At 49.2% G+C, this 14886-nt stretch overlaps 1 protein-coding gene across 1 annotated transcript in view; it reads left to right on the top strand.

Moving 5' to 3' along the window:
• The window catches only part of TOGARAM1 (TOG array regulator of axonemal microtubules 1), a 32717-nt gene extending 18784 nt beyond the window's left edge, over positions 1-13933 (top strand). The window contains exons 14-22 of the mRNA XM_056493331.1: positions 79-314; positions 2925-3083; positions 6042-6168; positions 6300-6418; positions 8496-8685; positions 10314-10533; positions 10802-10888; positions 12865-13108; positions 13652-13933. Of these exons, the coding sequence (XP_056349306.1) occupies positions 79-314; positions 2925-3083; positions 6042-6168; positions 6300-6418; positions 8496-8685; positions 10314-10533; positions 10802-10888; positions 12865-13091 (1365 nt within the window). The 3' untranslated portion in view covers positions 13092-13108; positions 13652-13933. The remainder of the gene's footprint in view (positions 1-78; positions 315-2924; positions 3084-6041; positions 6169-6299; positions 6419-8495; positions 8686-10313; positions 10534-10801; positions 10889-12864; positions 13109-13651) is intronic.
• Positions 13934-14886: the final 953 nt, after the last annotated feature.

Raw genomic sequence — 14886 nt, 5'->3', positions numbered from 1 at the left:
AGGGCAAACATGAATATTTATTTTAAAGTCTCTCTGCTAAACATTATTCATTGTTTTTTGGGTTTTTCCTGTGTGCAGGTCAAGAATTTACGCTCAGGTGTTTCTCGAGCTGCTGTGGTCTGTTTAGGGGATTTGTTCACCCACCTGAAAAAGAGCATGGATCAAGAAGTAGATAATGCAGTAAAAGTCCTTTTGCACAAAGCTGGGGAATCCAACACTTTTATAAGGGAAGAGGTAGACAAGGCACTGAAGGCCATGGTTAATAATGTGACTCCAGCACGTGCACTTTGTTCTCTTATAAATGGAGGGCAAAGGTAATTCCTATAAAGACTTTATAAAGAATATTGTGAATAGAGTCAATTTATCAAATGTAGGTTTTTTTAACATCAAATCCTAGTACAGTAGACAGAAATTTGAAAATCCAGTAAATCAGCTGTGCTAAACCTCTACCCAGGGCAATGTTTGTTGGCACAAATTGAATTAAAGCCCCTCTGTTCCTGTCTGTGCACCATGTGAGAGGTTGGCTGTTGGTTTTGGAGCTTGGTGTATTTTCTGGCTGTTGTGCACCACGTCAGTGATTTTATTTGCTGTTGCTCTGTGTTCTTGGGGAGCTGCTGTTTTGCTTTGCCTGGTAAAGCTGACATAATGTTCTTTCTTTTCCTCCTTTGCTCTGCAGTCAGTTCCTGCCTTGGCCAGTTTTCAGCACCCCTCTTTATTTAGAAAACTGATTTATAACACAATTCTCTAGCTGCATCTAGCTTGCTTGACTCCTCCTCTCTAGGCTGAGCTTTTGTGTCTGCATTTTAATTTCCTTCTCAGTGCTGGTGGCCATTCTTTTCTGGAGTTAATTCCCTTCCTTCCCTGGCCCTGTTCAGTCTGTTTTCCTTTTCCATCCTCATTCACTGCTCACCACATCTGAGCTTTGTGCACCTTCCTCTGTTCCTGCCATCCCTTGGTGCCATTTCCCAGGCCACATTTCCCTTCATGGCACATTTCAGGTGCTCCATTCCAAATCTCTCCACAGGTGTCCTGCACAGCTCCAATCCTCAGAGTTAGCCTTGATTCAAAATGTTCTCTTGTGTTTCCTGGGATGCTGGTTGTTGTGGGGTGCATGGGTTCTGTCTCCTGACAGCTCTACTGCAGTTTGCTGCTCTTTAAACTGAAAGGGAAAAATCAGCCTTGGGGTTTCCATTCTGTATGATTTACTGGGATTCAAACTGACTTGGGATGGGTGCCCCATCCCTGGAAGTGTCCAGGGCCAGGCTGGACAGGGCTTGGAGCAACCTGGGATGGTGGAAGTGTCCCTGCCCATGGATTTATGGTCCCTCCCAACCCAAACCAGGCTGTGATTTTCTGCATTTAGGAGCAGCAGGCAGTAACTGCCCTGGATTTCATTCAGCAGCAAGGGCAGTGCCCTGTTTGGGTTCTTCTTCTTGGCCTTAGAGACCCTTGGTCCTCCTGGGCAGAATTGGCTCTGTCAGACCTCCCCACCTTCCCTGGCAGATTCAAACTCACCTGCTGAGGGGTTTCTATAGGGATTTTCCCCCTCCAGTTTGTGAGTTTGTGTAGGTTTTCTGCTCTCTCAAGGCACCAGAACTGAGCTGTGAGGCTGAACACAGAACAGATTAATCTGTTAATTTGGGCACAGATTAATCTATTCACAGCTCAGGCTTTCCTAACTCATGGATTACAGGATGTTTTTAATGGATAACACATCAGGGCATGGACTAAAGGTGCAGCTTTTCTAGGCCTGGCTTCAGGAAGCTCTGGCTGTGTCAGCACAGGGCAGCTCCAGTTCCACAGGCTGTGACCAGGAATGTGGAATTACCCTTCAAAGGGGAAATTTGTGTTTCAGTAGGAAGTGAGAAGGGTTGTTTGACACAACTGCAGTTCCACAAGGGATGTTCTCTCTAAATTGGGCTGAGTTGTTTAAATTCACCGCAACATAATCCTTCAATTTTGGTGTCACTTATAATTCATGAAACCTCTTAAAATGCACCTGGTTTCTGCTCAGCTCCTTTCAAGCCTGCCATGATCATGACTTTAATGCTGACAACCCTGAGTAGATTCTTCATCAGCTCCAAAGTTGGGTTTGACCTTACCAACAAGAATAATTCCAGTGGGAGGTGTCCCTGCCCATGGCAGGGTTGGAGCAAGATGAGTTTTAAGGTCCCTTCCCAACCCAAAGCAGTCTGGGATTCTGTGAGCAGATTCATGATCCAAGAGCATGATTCCAGGGGTAGAGCTGAGAGTGATTTCACTTCAGGAATTTTAAAATCCTGTTTCTTATCTGTATGTACTGTGTTTAAGGTGCTGTGTGCACACAAATGTTTTCCAGCTGTTTCCATGAGCAGGGGCTTGTTTGCTTCATGGAATGATGTCTCAGCCTTATTGTTTTCCCCTTGAAAGTGCAGCAGGAGTTACAAATTGTCCTCAAAGTAGCATTTTTAATCCAAATACAAAACTGGAAAATTAAAAGTTTGCAGGATTTTGATCTTGACCACAAGTGGGATCAGCAGGGCAGCAGGATTTAGATGAAAAGGTCATTTGCTGCACGAGTTTGAAAGCTGATTCTGGCTGTTCTGTCCTTTGCATCAGCACAGATGTTTATTGTGCACAAATCAGGGGTCAGGAGACTCCTGCAGGCTCTTTAGAAGTGGATTGAACACTGCTTTAGTCCATTTTACAGTGGTACCAAGTGCCCAGGGTGTGTCTCTGAGCACAGGGACTGCTTTTTCCTCGAGCTCATTGAAGGAACAGGCAGATACTGTGGAAACTAGAAGTGCAGTTGTGGATACAGGCTTCTCCAAGCTCCCAGCCCGTGTCCAACAGGAACGGTGTGGTGGGACAGGGCGGGCTCGGAGCACTGGGGTGTGGTGGGGAGGGCAGTGCTGGGGCTGGCCCTGAGCCCTGTCTCCCCCCAGGCACCTGCACTCTGCAGTGAGGAGATGCACGGCCCAGCACCTGGGGGAGCTGGTGCAGCTGCTGGGCCCCGAGCGGCTGCTGGCCGGGGCGCGGCCCGCGGCGGAGCGGCTGCTGCCCGCCATCGCCTGCTTCGCCCAGGACAGCTCCCAGCACACACGGTGAGTGCTGCCCCCAGGGCCTGCCGGGGCTGGGGAGAGCTGGGTCAGTGACTGAGGGCAGTCTGAGTCCTCCAAGGGGCAGGCAGGGGGCAGGGTTGCAGTATGCAGCTGCCGGGGCTAGAGCGTGTCTCTATACCTGAGATCCCTCTCAGCAGTGCTCCTCCACGGGGCTCTGTGTGCCCTAGAGCCTGGCAGTGCCTGGGGAGTGCTGGGTCAGTGACTGAGGGATGTCTGAGTCCTCCAAGGGGCAGGCAGGGGGCAGGGTTGCAGTATGCAGCTGCCGGGGCTAGAGCGTGTCTCTGTACCTGAGATCCCTCTCAGCAGTGCTCCTGCACGGGACTCTGTGTGCCCCAGAGCCTGGCAGTGCTGGGGAGTGCTGGGTCAGTGACTGAGGGCAGTCTCTGAATGCTCCAAGGAGGAATCAAGGTGCAAAGATTGAATTAAAGCCTTTGGATAGATTGCAGTATGCAGCTGCCTGGGCTAGGGTGTGTCGCTGCCTGTGGGGTCTCTATGCCTGAGATCCCTCTCAGCAGGACACTTGGTGGTTTAGAGTCCATGTTCTTCCCACTCGAGCACCAAAGAAAAGGCAGGAGCTGTTTTCTGAGGTTTCCAGGGTTGTTTATTCTTTCTTAGCTAAGGAATTCTTTCTCTGAGTCACAGAGGTCTGTGAGCATGCTGGTCAAGGCACACACTGACTGCCCTTGGGGCAGGACTTATCTTTTATACTATAAATTACTTTCCAATACATGACCCTTACATTGCCCTGTCCAGTTTTCCCTCACACCAATCCAAAAGTGCCATCCTGGCTCAGAAAATAGATGACAAGAAGAAGAAAAGACATACCACGCCCAAAATCCTCCATCTAAGCTCTAAACTTCTTATTATAAACAATATTATTAATTCACTTTTCTACCTTCTAATAATCTAATTTACACTCTACTTATTTTTTGTGACTTGTAATTCTTCCAGCAATGACAGAAATTTTTCCCAGGGGTTTAAATCCAGCCCACAGGGGTCCTGGGTGCTGTGCCAGGGCCTCTGAGCCCCCTGTCAGGGGGTCTGGAGGCACCCAGGGAAGCCAGGGGAGCACCTGGGCTCCCACAGGGTGGATTTAGGCTGTTACAGGGTTCAGATAGCTCTGAGGCAGAGGGGCTAGGAAAGACAATGAGACATTGCTGTAGAGGTTCTGAAAGTAGCTTTATTTCTTCTAAGGGTTCTACCAGCAAATCCAGTTACATAGCACAGCAAGGGGTTTTTATAGATTTCAAAGGGATTGAGTTTCTAACCAGTAAAATTACAAGTTGAGAAACTATCCAATTATTTTAAGATTCTAAGTGAGAAAAGACCAAACATTTAGTAAAGTTAAAGACCAATAGAAATCCTAAAAGATAACAGGGGTTTTGGTAGGGAGGGGCATCACTCTGGAAGGTTTCATTGTCTCAAGGCACAAGAGCCCAAGGGCCTTTTTCAGGGACCCTTGTCTAATGCACAGAAGTGTATGAAGCCATTAACATAATGTACAAGTAAGCCAGTAAGTTCTAGTAGGAGCAGAGGAGGTGCCAGCCCTAGATCAGAACCAATGGATCATGATGATGTGATGTGTCAGTTGTTGGGTTATCTTCTAAATAAGCAAAGCAGCTGAGAGTTATAAAGGTTATTTATTACAGAGCACATCTTGTTACAGAGCACATCAGTCTCAACAGGCAATGGCAAACAGCAATGGCAAAGCAATAGCAGTAAGCAAATGGCTAAAAGCCACAATGGCTAAAAGCAACAGCCCTCCCCAATACTAACTCTTATATAGAATTTTTCCAACAAGCTAAAATGCAAGCTCAAACCACCACTCCTTAACTTATTAGAATCCTAATTTCTTAGCACACTAAGTTATGTATAAACTATGCATTCAACCCATCTTGTTCTATCTAAAAAATGTCAGCAATATTCTTACTACAGCTCTGTTATGACTAAGTCCTGTCTACAGCTGTGAGCCTGAAGCCTGTTGCTGAAAATATCAGTATGTTTCAACCTTCACTAAAACTCAAGCTACTACTGTAGAATCTAGACCTTTCACTTACTAAACACACTACAGCTCCTACTAACTTACTAACTTACTTCTACTTTATGTGTAAGTAGCTTAATATACTCCAATCCATCCAAAAGCTTTAATTCAATCCTTGCACCTTAATTCCTCCTTGGAGGATTCAGAGGATCCCCTAACTCACTGACTCCAACAGGGGAGCAGTGAGGGCTGGAGCAGCCTGGGCTGGTGGGAGGGAATGGGATTTAAGGTCCCTTCCAAACAAACCTTTGAGTGCAGCCATTAGCCCAGCACTGTTGGGATAGTGCCTGGGGCAGGAATCACTGGGTGCCTCCTGCTGCAGGAGGAGAGGGGCTCACAGGACATGGAGGAGATGCAGCACTCAGGGAATGCTGGCTCTGGGATCCACACTTGGATCTGATCCATGATAAGGCTGGAGCACTCTGGTTAGAGCCAGCAGAACTGGAAGGCTGTTCTCATTAATTTGGTCAGTTAATTAAAGTGGACCTTGAGCACATCCTCTGGGGCAGGATGGAAAGGGATCTGGTTACTCATGTCAACAGCAATCTTAGAGTCCTGGAATCGCTGAGGTTGGAAAAGACCTCCACTAACAGTGACTGGGGACTCCAAACCTCCCTGGGCAGCCCCTGCCAACCCCTGAGCTCCCTTTCCATGGGGAAATTCCTGCTGGTTCCCCCTGGCCCAGCCTGAGGCCGTTCCCTCTCCTCCTGTCCCTGTTCTGGAGCAGGGAGTTGTGCAGAGCCACAAGGGCCCTGAGCCTCCTTTGCTGCAGGCTGAGCCCCTTCCCAGATCCATTCCCTTCCCTGGACACAATCTCCCTGCACCTTTCCAGTTTGGAATCACACACCAGTAATGCCCCAGTGACAGAGGCAGTCCCAGTTCCTGTGCTCTCCCTGCAGGTACCACGGGAGGAGGATGCTCTTCACCATGATGGATCACCCTGACTTGGATAAAACACTGGAGAAGTTTGTGCCAGCCAAGGATTTGCCTTACATTAAGGAAACTGTTGGCAGCCTACGAGAGAAGGTGTGTGGGAAAGCTGTGGTGCAACACACAGTGGATGTGTCCTGGGGGCTGTGGGTGTATTCCAGCACTGCAGCCAGGTTAATTCCCTGTGGTTCCCCTGCTCCATGAATCCCTGCTGTACCTTTGTGCAGGGCCTGGGGGAGATGCCCTTGGATACACCCTCAGCCAAAGGAAGGCGTTCCCAGACTGGAAGTGTTGGACATTTGAGGTCATCCTCTACTTGCAGAGATGCTCCCATCATCCCAGACAGGTAATGAGCTCCAGTGCTTATCCTGTAAGGAACCTGGCCAAGGAGGGAGCACAGGGTCAGCCACACAGGGCTGGGACAGTTAAACACCCCTGAAGCAGAAGGGAAGTCTTGACCTGTGCCAGAGAAACTCTTGAAGTGCTTATATTGAAATGGCTTTGTGCATTTTGAAGTTAATTTGTCTATTGACCATCTATGAAATACACTGTACACAAAACACCTGGAATTCACAGTATGGAACCACAGAATCATGGAATGGTTTGGTTTGGAAGGGGCCTCAAAGCCCCTCAAGGGCCACCTCCCACTGTCCCAATGTCCCTCCAGGACACTGCCAGGGATCCAGGGGCAGCCACAGCTGCTCTGGGCAATGCAGATCCAATGGATCCATGGCAGCACCATCCATCATGCTTTTCAGACTCAGGGAAAAACCATTCCTGGTTGGAGCCACAGCACAAATTACTCACTTGTACACAACTCTGGCACCAAGGACTTAGTTATACCCTGGCTGGGAATGCTGGAGGGATTAGATCATACTCTGACCACTCTTAGTTTTGTTTTATCTTCTTACAGGTTTTATATTGACCTTTTTTAGGTCTTGGAAATATAGCAGCAATTTTTGGGCTCAGATAGATATGAACATAATGACATTATGGATTACCCCAGGACATTCCACCCATTATTCCCTATCATCTGATTGATGCCCAGATGAGCACATTTGAACTTACAACACACATATCTATACATTATACATGTAACTACATACAAGTACAGTTATTTCAGTGGTCACTGCTCATCCAGGATATCCCAGGTAGTTCACTGGGTCTGTGACTGATGGAACTGGAGCAGCCCATGTAGTTAAATCATGCAGTGGCAGTGACATTCAGCAACCAGGGATTCCAGCTCAGGAATTCCAGCATTACAGGAGTAATGTAATGTAATGTAGTGTAATGTAATGTAATGTAATGTAATGTACCCTGAGGTACACAAACATTTCTGCATTCCCCACCAGGTGCAGCCAGGCCCCTGAGCAGAGACAGCCCCATGCATGGGTTTGTCCTTGCTCAAGACAGGATTAATCCAGTGTACCACAGGGCTCCCCATAGCTACAGAGACCCCAGGGGTCCCACTTGGCCTTGATGGAGCTCACATTTCGTGGATCAGTCATGGATTACCCAGGGTAGTGTCCCTGGTGAAGGCCACCCCTTGCTCCATGCCCACTCTGAGGTGCCATCTGTTCCCCCATGGGGGCAGAAATGACCCTCCCCTGTTTGCAGTGCAGATCTACCCACGGCACTTCACTCGTGCAGCCTGACCCACTGTGCTGCTCCTCTCCAGCCCCCCTCCCAGGCACAGCAGGGACTGTCCCTGCCAGCCCCTCTCCCTGGCAGTGCTGTCCTGCCATTCTCCAGCAGCCAAAGCCAGCTTCCCTTTTTCCATCTCTGCAGCCACTCCCACAACCAGTGCAGAGGGAGGGTGGTGGCCACTTCTCTTCTCTTGCTCAGGGCTGTGCAGAGCCAGCTGGAGGCTTTCAGCTCTGCAGCCTGCCTGGCTCCTCCTTTCCTTCAGCAGCTTCCATCACTCCCCATGGAGGGGTCCACACAGCTGCTTCCCATTTCCCACTGGTTCCCTGGGTGAGGAGAGTGTCACCTCCCAGCCTCTGTGCTGGGCATCCTCAGCAGTGCCACCTTGTCTTGCTTTGGGACAGTTTGAGGAGCTCTGAAATGAGCAACCTCCCCTTGATTCCAGTCAATCCCTTTCTACCAGTAAGGAATGAGATGTGAGCAGATATAAGTGAAAAAACAACAGTTTATTAACAGAATGCCAACAGGCAGGAGGGAAAAATGTAAATAACTGCTAGATAGCTAAGTGCTAAATCTCATGAACTCCTCAGGAGAAAAAAAAGAGACCTGAAATGCTGGAAATACCCATTGCTGTCAGACCCAAAATGCTGGAAATACCCATTGCTGTCAGGGATGGGGAGGGATTTTTAATTCACCATGTGGAGGTGAAACTTCCTGTGATACTCAGATGGGAGGAGACAGTGGGACGAGCAGCTGACAGAGACATTTGCCGTCGGCAGGGCCGGCACGGAGGCGCAGGAAGCCCCCAGGAGAGCAGGTCCCCGCGCTGGCCCGGACACGGAGGAGCATCTCCGGGAGCTGCTGGCGGCTCTGGGCGCCCGGGATTTCCAGCAGCGCATCGGGGCCGTGCGGCGGCTGCAGCGGGACACCGAGAGCTGCCCCGCCCTGGTGCTCGGCAACATCGTCAGGGTAACCGGGCACGGCGGGCAGGGCGTGGGACACGGATCGGAACTGCCCGTGCACTCAGAGACAGGATTGAAAACACAAAGGAACAGATTTCCTAATGTTCAATCTCATCTAAAGTACAGAGTTCAGCAACACTTAGCTACCTGCTAGAAGTGAGCAAAATGGAGCAAGATCCAGCTGCTACAAGGTCTCTTAACAGTCCAATAGAGAATTAGCACCTCTGTTATTGATACTTGTAACCCAATAACCAAATTCCCTCAGTGTGACACTGACTGACCAACCAGAAACTACTCCTGAAACCATGAAGAAGGAAAATGAACACCAAAAAAACCACCACCCAAATTCCTCCATCTTGTCCCATACCCATTATTACATTATAAAATCCTCAAATTCCAAACCCTTCACCATGTGAAATCACACACTTCTATTTAATACACATCTGTGATTTTAACTCCATCACTCAAATTTGGGAGCTTCTCCAAGGGCTCTGGTCACAAGCAGTGTTCTCCAGGGGGTCAGAGCCTGACAGCACAGAAAGCTCAGAACCCAGGTTTGTGGGATCCGACACCAGGTCACCAAGTTTTCTGACAAAAGTTTTGGCTCCTTTTTGGAACAAGGATGATTGGCAGAGAGCACTGAGGAGCAGGGGTGTGAGGCACTAAGGGAGGAGAGGAAGGGAACAGGAGGAAAAATGTGGAGTTTTTCACTCAGGGCACTTTTAAACAGGAGTTAAAAAAGTAGTTTTGAACATTTTTGAAGCCCAGAGAAGCTGTGGCTGCTCCTGTATCCCTGGAAGTGTCCAAGGCCAGGTTGGATGAGGCTTGGAGCACCCTGGGATAGTGAGGAGTGTCCTTGATGATGGCAGGGGTGGAATGGGATGGGCTGTAACATCCCTTCCCATCCAAACCACTCTGTGATTCCATGATTTCTGAAATCCTTGTGCTGTTTTCATGCCACTCTTGGCTAAATATCAAAATATGGAATAGCTGTGAGAAAAGCAGAAAGGATTAATCAAGAACTGTGAAACTGCCTCTGAAGTAGAGTTAAAAGTTTTTGTATGGGAGAAAGTAGGGAAAGTATTATGCTAAATTTATTGTGTTAAAGCTCAGGATGAGGATCCTGTCCAAAAGGAAAGGAGGTTCTGTAGGAGAAAGAAACATCCAGCAGCTGTAAATTAAAGATAGGTACAATGAAAAGAAACCCAAGCTTGTCCGACAGCAGTGCCACATCTTTGTGTGCAGTGATGGAATTTTGCTATGGAACCTCCTGGTGGATGGGTTTGAAACCTTTCTGAAAAAATAAAAATGCTAAAAATACTGTCTGGCAGGAAATCTGAGCCACAGTGAGAGTTCCAGTGCCTGGAATCCATGGACTGCAGGGGTCAGATCAGATGAGAACACAAGGTTAAAACAAATGTTGCTTGACTTGCTCAGACAATGATCCCAGGTGTTTGCAAATTCCAGAATCCCAGAGTGGTTTGGGTCAGAAGGGACCTTACAGAACATCTGTTCCCACCCCCTGGGGACAGCAGAGCCCCCAGCTGCCAAGGTGGACAGTCAGGGTGCAGCAATAGAGCAGCTGATGGCTTTGCCCCTCAGGCACTGGTTCAGAGCTGCTCGGTGCTTTTCCAGATCTTTGATGCTTTCAAGCCTCGATTACACGACTCCAACAGCAAGGTGAGCCAGGTGGCTTTGGAGGCCCTGCACAAGATGATCCCAGTGCTCAAAGACAACTTATCACCTGTGATCAACATGCTGATTCCTGCCATAGTGGACAACAACCTCAACTCCAAAAATCCAGGGGTTTATGCAGCTGCCACCAATGTTATCCAGGCTCTATGTCAACACTTAGGTGAGCAATTTCCTCTCTCTTAATTAGAAACAGTTTTAATTGTGGTGATTAAGTTGTAAATTGAAAGTTTTACTCTTTCCAAGAGTTTCACAGTACAGTGTATAAAAATCATTGGGTTTATTCTGGCCACACAAATCACCTTGATATTGCTCAGTAATGGTTATTTTTCCATAGCATTTCCTTATTTACTTTTTCCCATATTGAGTTTATTTCCAGATAATTTAATTTCCCATTTAAGAATTTAACATGTTTTGCTCTTGGCCTTTAGACACCTCCCTGCTCCTGCAGCCATTCTGCACAAAAGCCCAGTTCCTGAGTGGGAAAGCAAAGCAGGACCTGACTGAAAAGCTGGCAGGTAAAGTGCTGTTGTCCTTTGCTTGTTTGCTTGCTTGGGTTCCCTTAATTAGGGAAATTAATTGCAAGGTAGAGGTGGCTCTGTACCTTCCCTTCTGTCTCAGGAGGTTGTGCAGCAGTTGTCACATTTCAGCTCTTGAATGGAAATTGGAGCTATTGCTGACAAAATAAAAAATTAGTATTGGTATTAATATTATATTAGTATTATATAGTCAAATGAAAGATGCATAAATACCTGGAATTTATAAATATTTATAAACATATTAAGGATTTAATTTACATTTAAATACCTCATATATTTAAATATCTTAAGGATTAACATTTATAAATACTTTAAGCATGTAATAATTGTAACATGGCATTGTGTTCCCTCTCCCAGTGCTCATCCCCTCATGCTCTTGCCAGGAATCCAGACAGGTTTGGGATCTTAAATCCCCCCCAGTGCCCCCCTGCCATGGCAGGGACACCTCCCACTGTCCCAGGCTGCTCCAAGCCCAATGTCCAGCCTGGAACTGAACATTCCAGGGATCCAGGGGCAGCCACAGCTGCTCTGGGAATTCCATCCATCCCCTGCCCACCCTCCCAGCCAGGAATTCCTTGAGAAAGGCTGGATTTCCATGTTTAAATAAACAAGGGATGTCTTTATGGGAACTGTGCTCGAACCAAACATTTCCTTGGCTCGTTTTCAGAGCAGTTCTGTGTGAAATGGAACTCAGTAACACAGTGGGTAGGCTGTTCTTGAAATATCCCTAAATTTATGCTTTCTGAGGGTGTTAAACACCCTTAAACAGTCCCTCTCTTGCTGGGATTTGTGGAGGGGTTTGTATTATATATCAGAAGAGGCTGTTCTGGCAGAGAGGAAAACACTTACTAATGAAACACTGAATTCATGCTTGAGGATCTATTCCAACCAAAATGATTCTGTGGTTTAATTGTCCAAGTGAGGAAAATGCTTCATCCTATAAACATATATATCTATTTTTCTCTACATATTTTTATATATGTGCAGGACCAGGAGTTGGACTTGTGATTCTTGTGGGTCCTTTCCAGCTCAGGATATTCCATCATTCTATGATTCTATATTTACAGTATAAGGCTGATATTTTCTTAAATATCTACTGCTTATTTATGAGATAGGGGGGAAATTAGAAATACCAGACCTTATACTGTGAGAAATAAAGAGATAATCCTAACTGAAAAAAACCCAACCTAAAATCCCTTTTATTTCTTTTAGTCTTTTTAGCTTAATGGAAAAGTGTAATTATCAGCAGCACTGGTGTTACTGTGTAAACTCCTGGGAGAGGATAAAAGGAGTGGTTGTGGGAAAATCTGGTATTTTTTATGGGAGCTGATGATATTGCAACAGCAAAATCTTGTGTACAGCAGCAGTTTGAGGAGATGATTTAAGTGCTTTTAAACCCCTCTCAAAGGCAGGGATTGAAAGTGTGAAATTGTGATTTAAATGAACATTTTATCCTGACCCCTGCTTGCTGCCTTGCAGAGCTGGTGCTGGGGCTGTACCCCTCTCAAAACTGGGGATTCCATCAAAATTGTAACTGAAATGAGTATTTTATCCTGACAGAGCTGATGGCAGAGCTGTACCCCTTTCAGAGGCAGGGATCCCATGGAAAAAGTAACTGAAATGAATGTTTTCTCCTGGCAGAGCTGGTGCAGGAGCTGTACCCTCTCAGAGGCAGGGATCCCATGGAAAAAGTAACTGAAATGAATGTTTTACTGCAGAGCTGGTGCAGGAGCTGTACCCTCTCAAAGGCAGGGATCCCATGGAAAAAGTAACTGAAATGAATCTTTGATTGCAGAGCTGGTACAGGAGCTGTACCCTCTCAGAGGCAGGGATCCCATGGAAATGGTAACTGAAATGAGCATTTTGTCCTGGCAGAGCTGGTGCAGGAGCTGTACCCTCTCAGAGGCAGGGATCCCATGGCAGTTGTAACTGAAATGAGCATTTTGTCCTGGCAGAGCTGGTGCAGGAGCTGTACCCTCGGAAGCCCTGTGCTGTGGAGCAGAAGGTGCTGCCCGTGCTGTGGCACCTGCTGGGCAGCTCGGCCAGCAGCGGCTCCGTGCCCACGGCCAGCCTGGCCCAGGCCCTGTGGGCACAGATGGGCCCCGGGCTGCTGGCCCACGCTGCAGCCCAGCCCCTGCACATCAGGAAGAGCCTGGAGGAGCTGCTGGAGACAGCGACGTGAAATGGCCGTGCCTGCAGGTGAAGGTGCAGGCCCGAGGCGGGCACAGCACGGACAGTGCGGGCAGGGACGGGCCCCGTGCTGGGCACCGAGCTGAGGGGCTGGGAGAGCCCTGGGGAGCTGAACTGGGCTGTGCTGGGCCAGCCTGCGAACTGAACTGGGCCAGCCTGGGAGCTGAACTGGGCTGTGCTGGGCCAGCCTGCGAACTGAACTGGGCCAGCCTGGGAGCTGAACTGGGCTGTGCTGGGCCAGCCTGGGGAGCTGAACTGGGCCAGCCTGGGAGCTGAACTGGGCTGTGCTGGGCCAGCCTGGGGAGCTGAACTGGGCCAGCCTGGGGAGCTGAACTGGGCCAGCCTGGGAGCTGAACTGGGCTGTGCTGGGCCAGCCTTCAAGACTGAACTGGGCCAGTATGCAGGGCTGAACTGGGTTGTGCTGGGTCACCCTGAGAGCCTGAACTGGGCCATGCTGGGAGAGCTGTGCTGAGCAGTGTGGGGCTGGCTCCCCTCACTGTCACCAGCACGGCCGTGGAGGAGCCGCTCCAGCCCATCTGTGCTTCCCTTCAGAGGCTCCAGCCCAGGATCTGTCCCTGGATTGCTCATGAAGAACCACACGGTGACATCAGCACTGTGCTTTACGTGGAAAAGTAGAAGAGAATCCTGGACACAGTGATGCAGTGCTCTTTGTGAAAAACATGTATTTTTGTACCCCCACAGGCAGTGGTGCAGTATTTGTTGTCTCAGGGCTGAGCAGTGGGGAGAATGAACCTCAACCCTTCTCCTTCCCCAGCTGCGGGCTCTGGACACATTGGACAATGGGATATATAAATAAAGGGATTTATTTCTGTACAGGGGTGTATTTCTGCAAAGGTGGGGGGAGGAATGGCTCGAGAGCTGCTCTGCTCAAAGGAGCCTGGTGGCAGTGGCTGAACGTGAGCCCAGGTGTGCCAAGGTGGAGCAGGAATAGTGCGGCAGCAGGAGCAGGGCAGAGACTGTCCCCCTGTGCTGGCACAAGGAGGGGCTGGAGCGTGTCCAGGGAAGGGAACGGGGCTGGAGAATTCCTGAGGAGCTGGGAAGGGAATGGAGAATTCCTGAGGGAGCTGGGCAGGGGCTGGAGAATTCCTGAGGGAGCTGGGAAGGGAATGGAGAATTCCTGAGGGAGCTGGGAAGGGAATGGAGAATTCCTGAGGGAGCTGGGAAGGGGCTGGAGAATTCCTGAGGGAGCTGGGCAGGGGCTGGAGAATTCCTGAGGGAGCTGGGAAGGGAATGGAGAATTCCTGAGGAGCTGGGCAGGGAATGGAGAATTCCTGAGGAGCTGGGAAGGGAATGGAGAATTCCTGAGGGAGCTGGGCAGGGGCTGGAGAATTCCTGAGGGAGCTGGGAAGGGGCTGGAGAATTCCTGAGGAGCTGGGCAGGGAATGGAGAATTCCTGAGGAGCTGGGAAGGGAATGGAGAATTCCTGAGGAGCTGGGCAGGGAATGGAGAATTCCTGAGGGGCTGGGCAGGGAATGGAGAATTCCTGAGGAGCTGGGCAGGGAATGGAGAATTCCTGAGGAGCTGGGAAGGGAATGGAGAATTCCTGAGGGAGCTGGGCAGGGAATGGAGAATTCCTGAGGAGCTGGGCAGGGCTCAGCTGCAGCAAAGGAGGCTCAGGGCCCTTGTGGCTCTGCACAACTCCCTGCCAGGAGGGGACACTGGGGGGGTCGGGCTCTGGGAACAGGGACAGGGACAGGAGGAGAGGGAACGGCCTCAGGCTGGGCCAGGGGAGGCTCAGGGGGGATTTTAGGAGGAATTTCCCCATG

The sequence above is a fragment of the Oenanthe melanoleuca genome, chromosome 5 (assembly GCF_029582105.1).
Source record: "Oenanthe melanoleuca isolate GR-GAL-2019-014 chromosome 5, OMel1.0, whole genome shotgun sequence".
NCBI lineage: Eukaryota > Metazoa > Chordata > Aves > Passeriformes > Muscicapidae > Oenanthe > Oenanthe melanoleuca.
The sequence above is the reverse complement of the archived record's forward strand: the minus strand, read 5'-3'. Positions and strand labels throughout refer to the sequence as shown.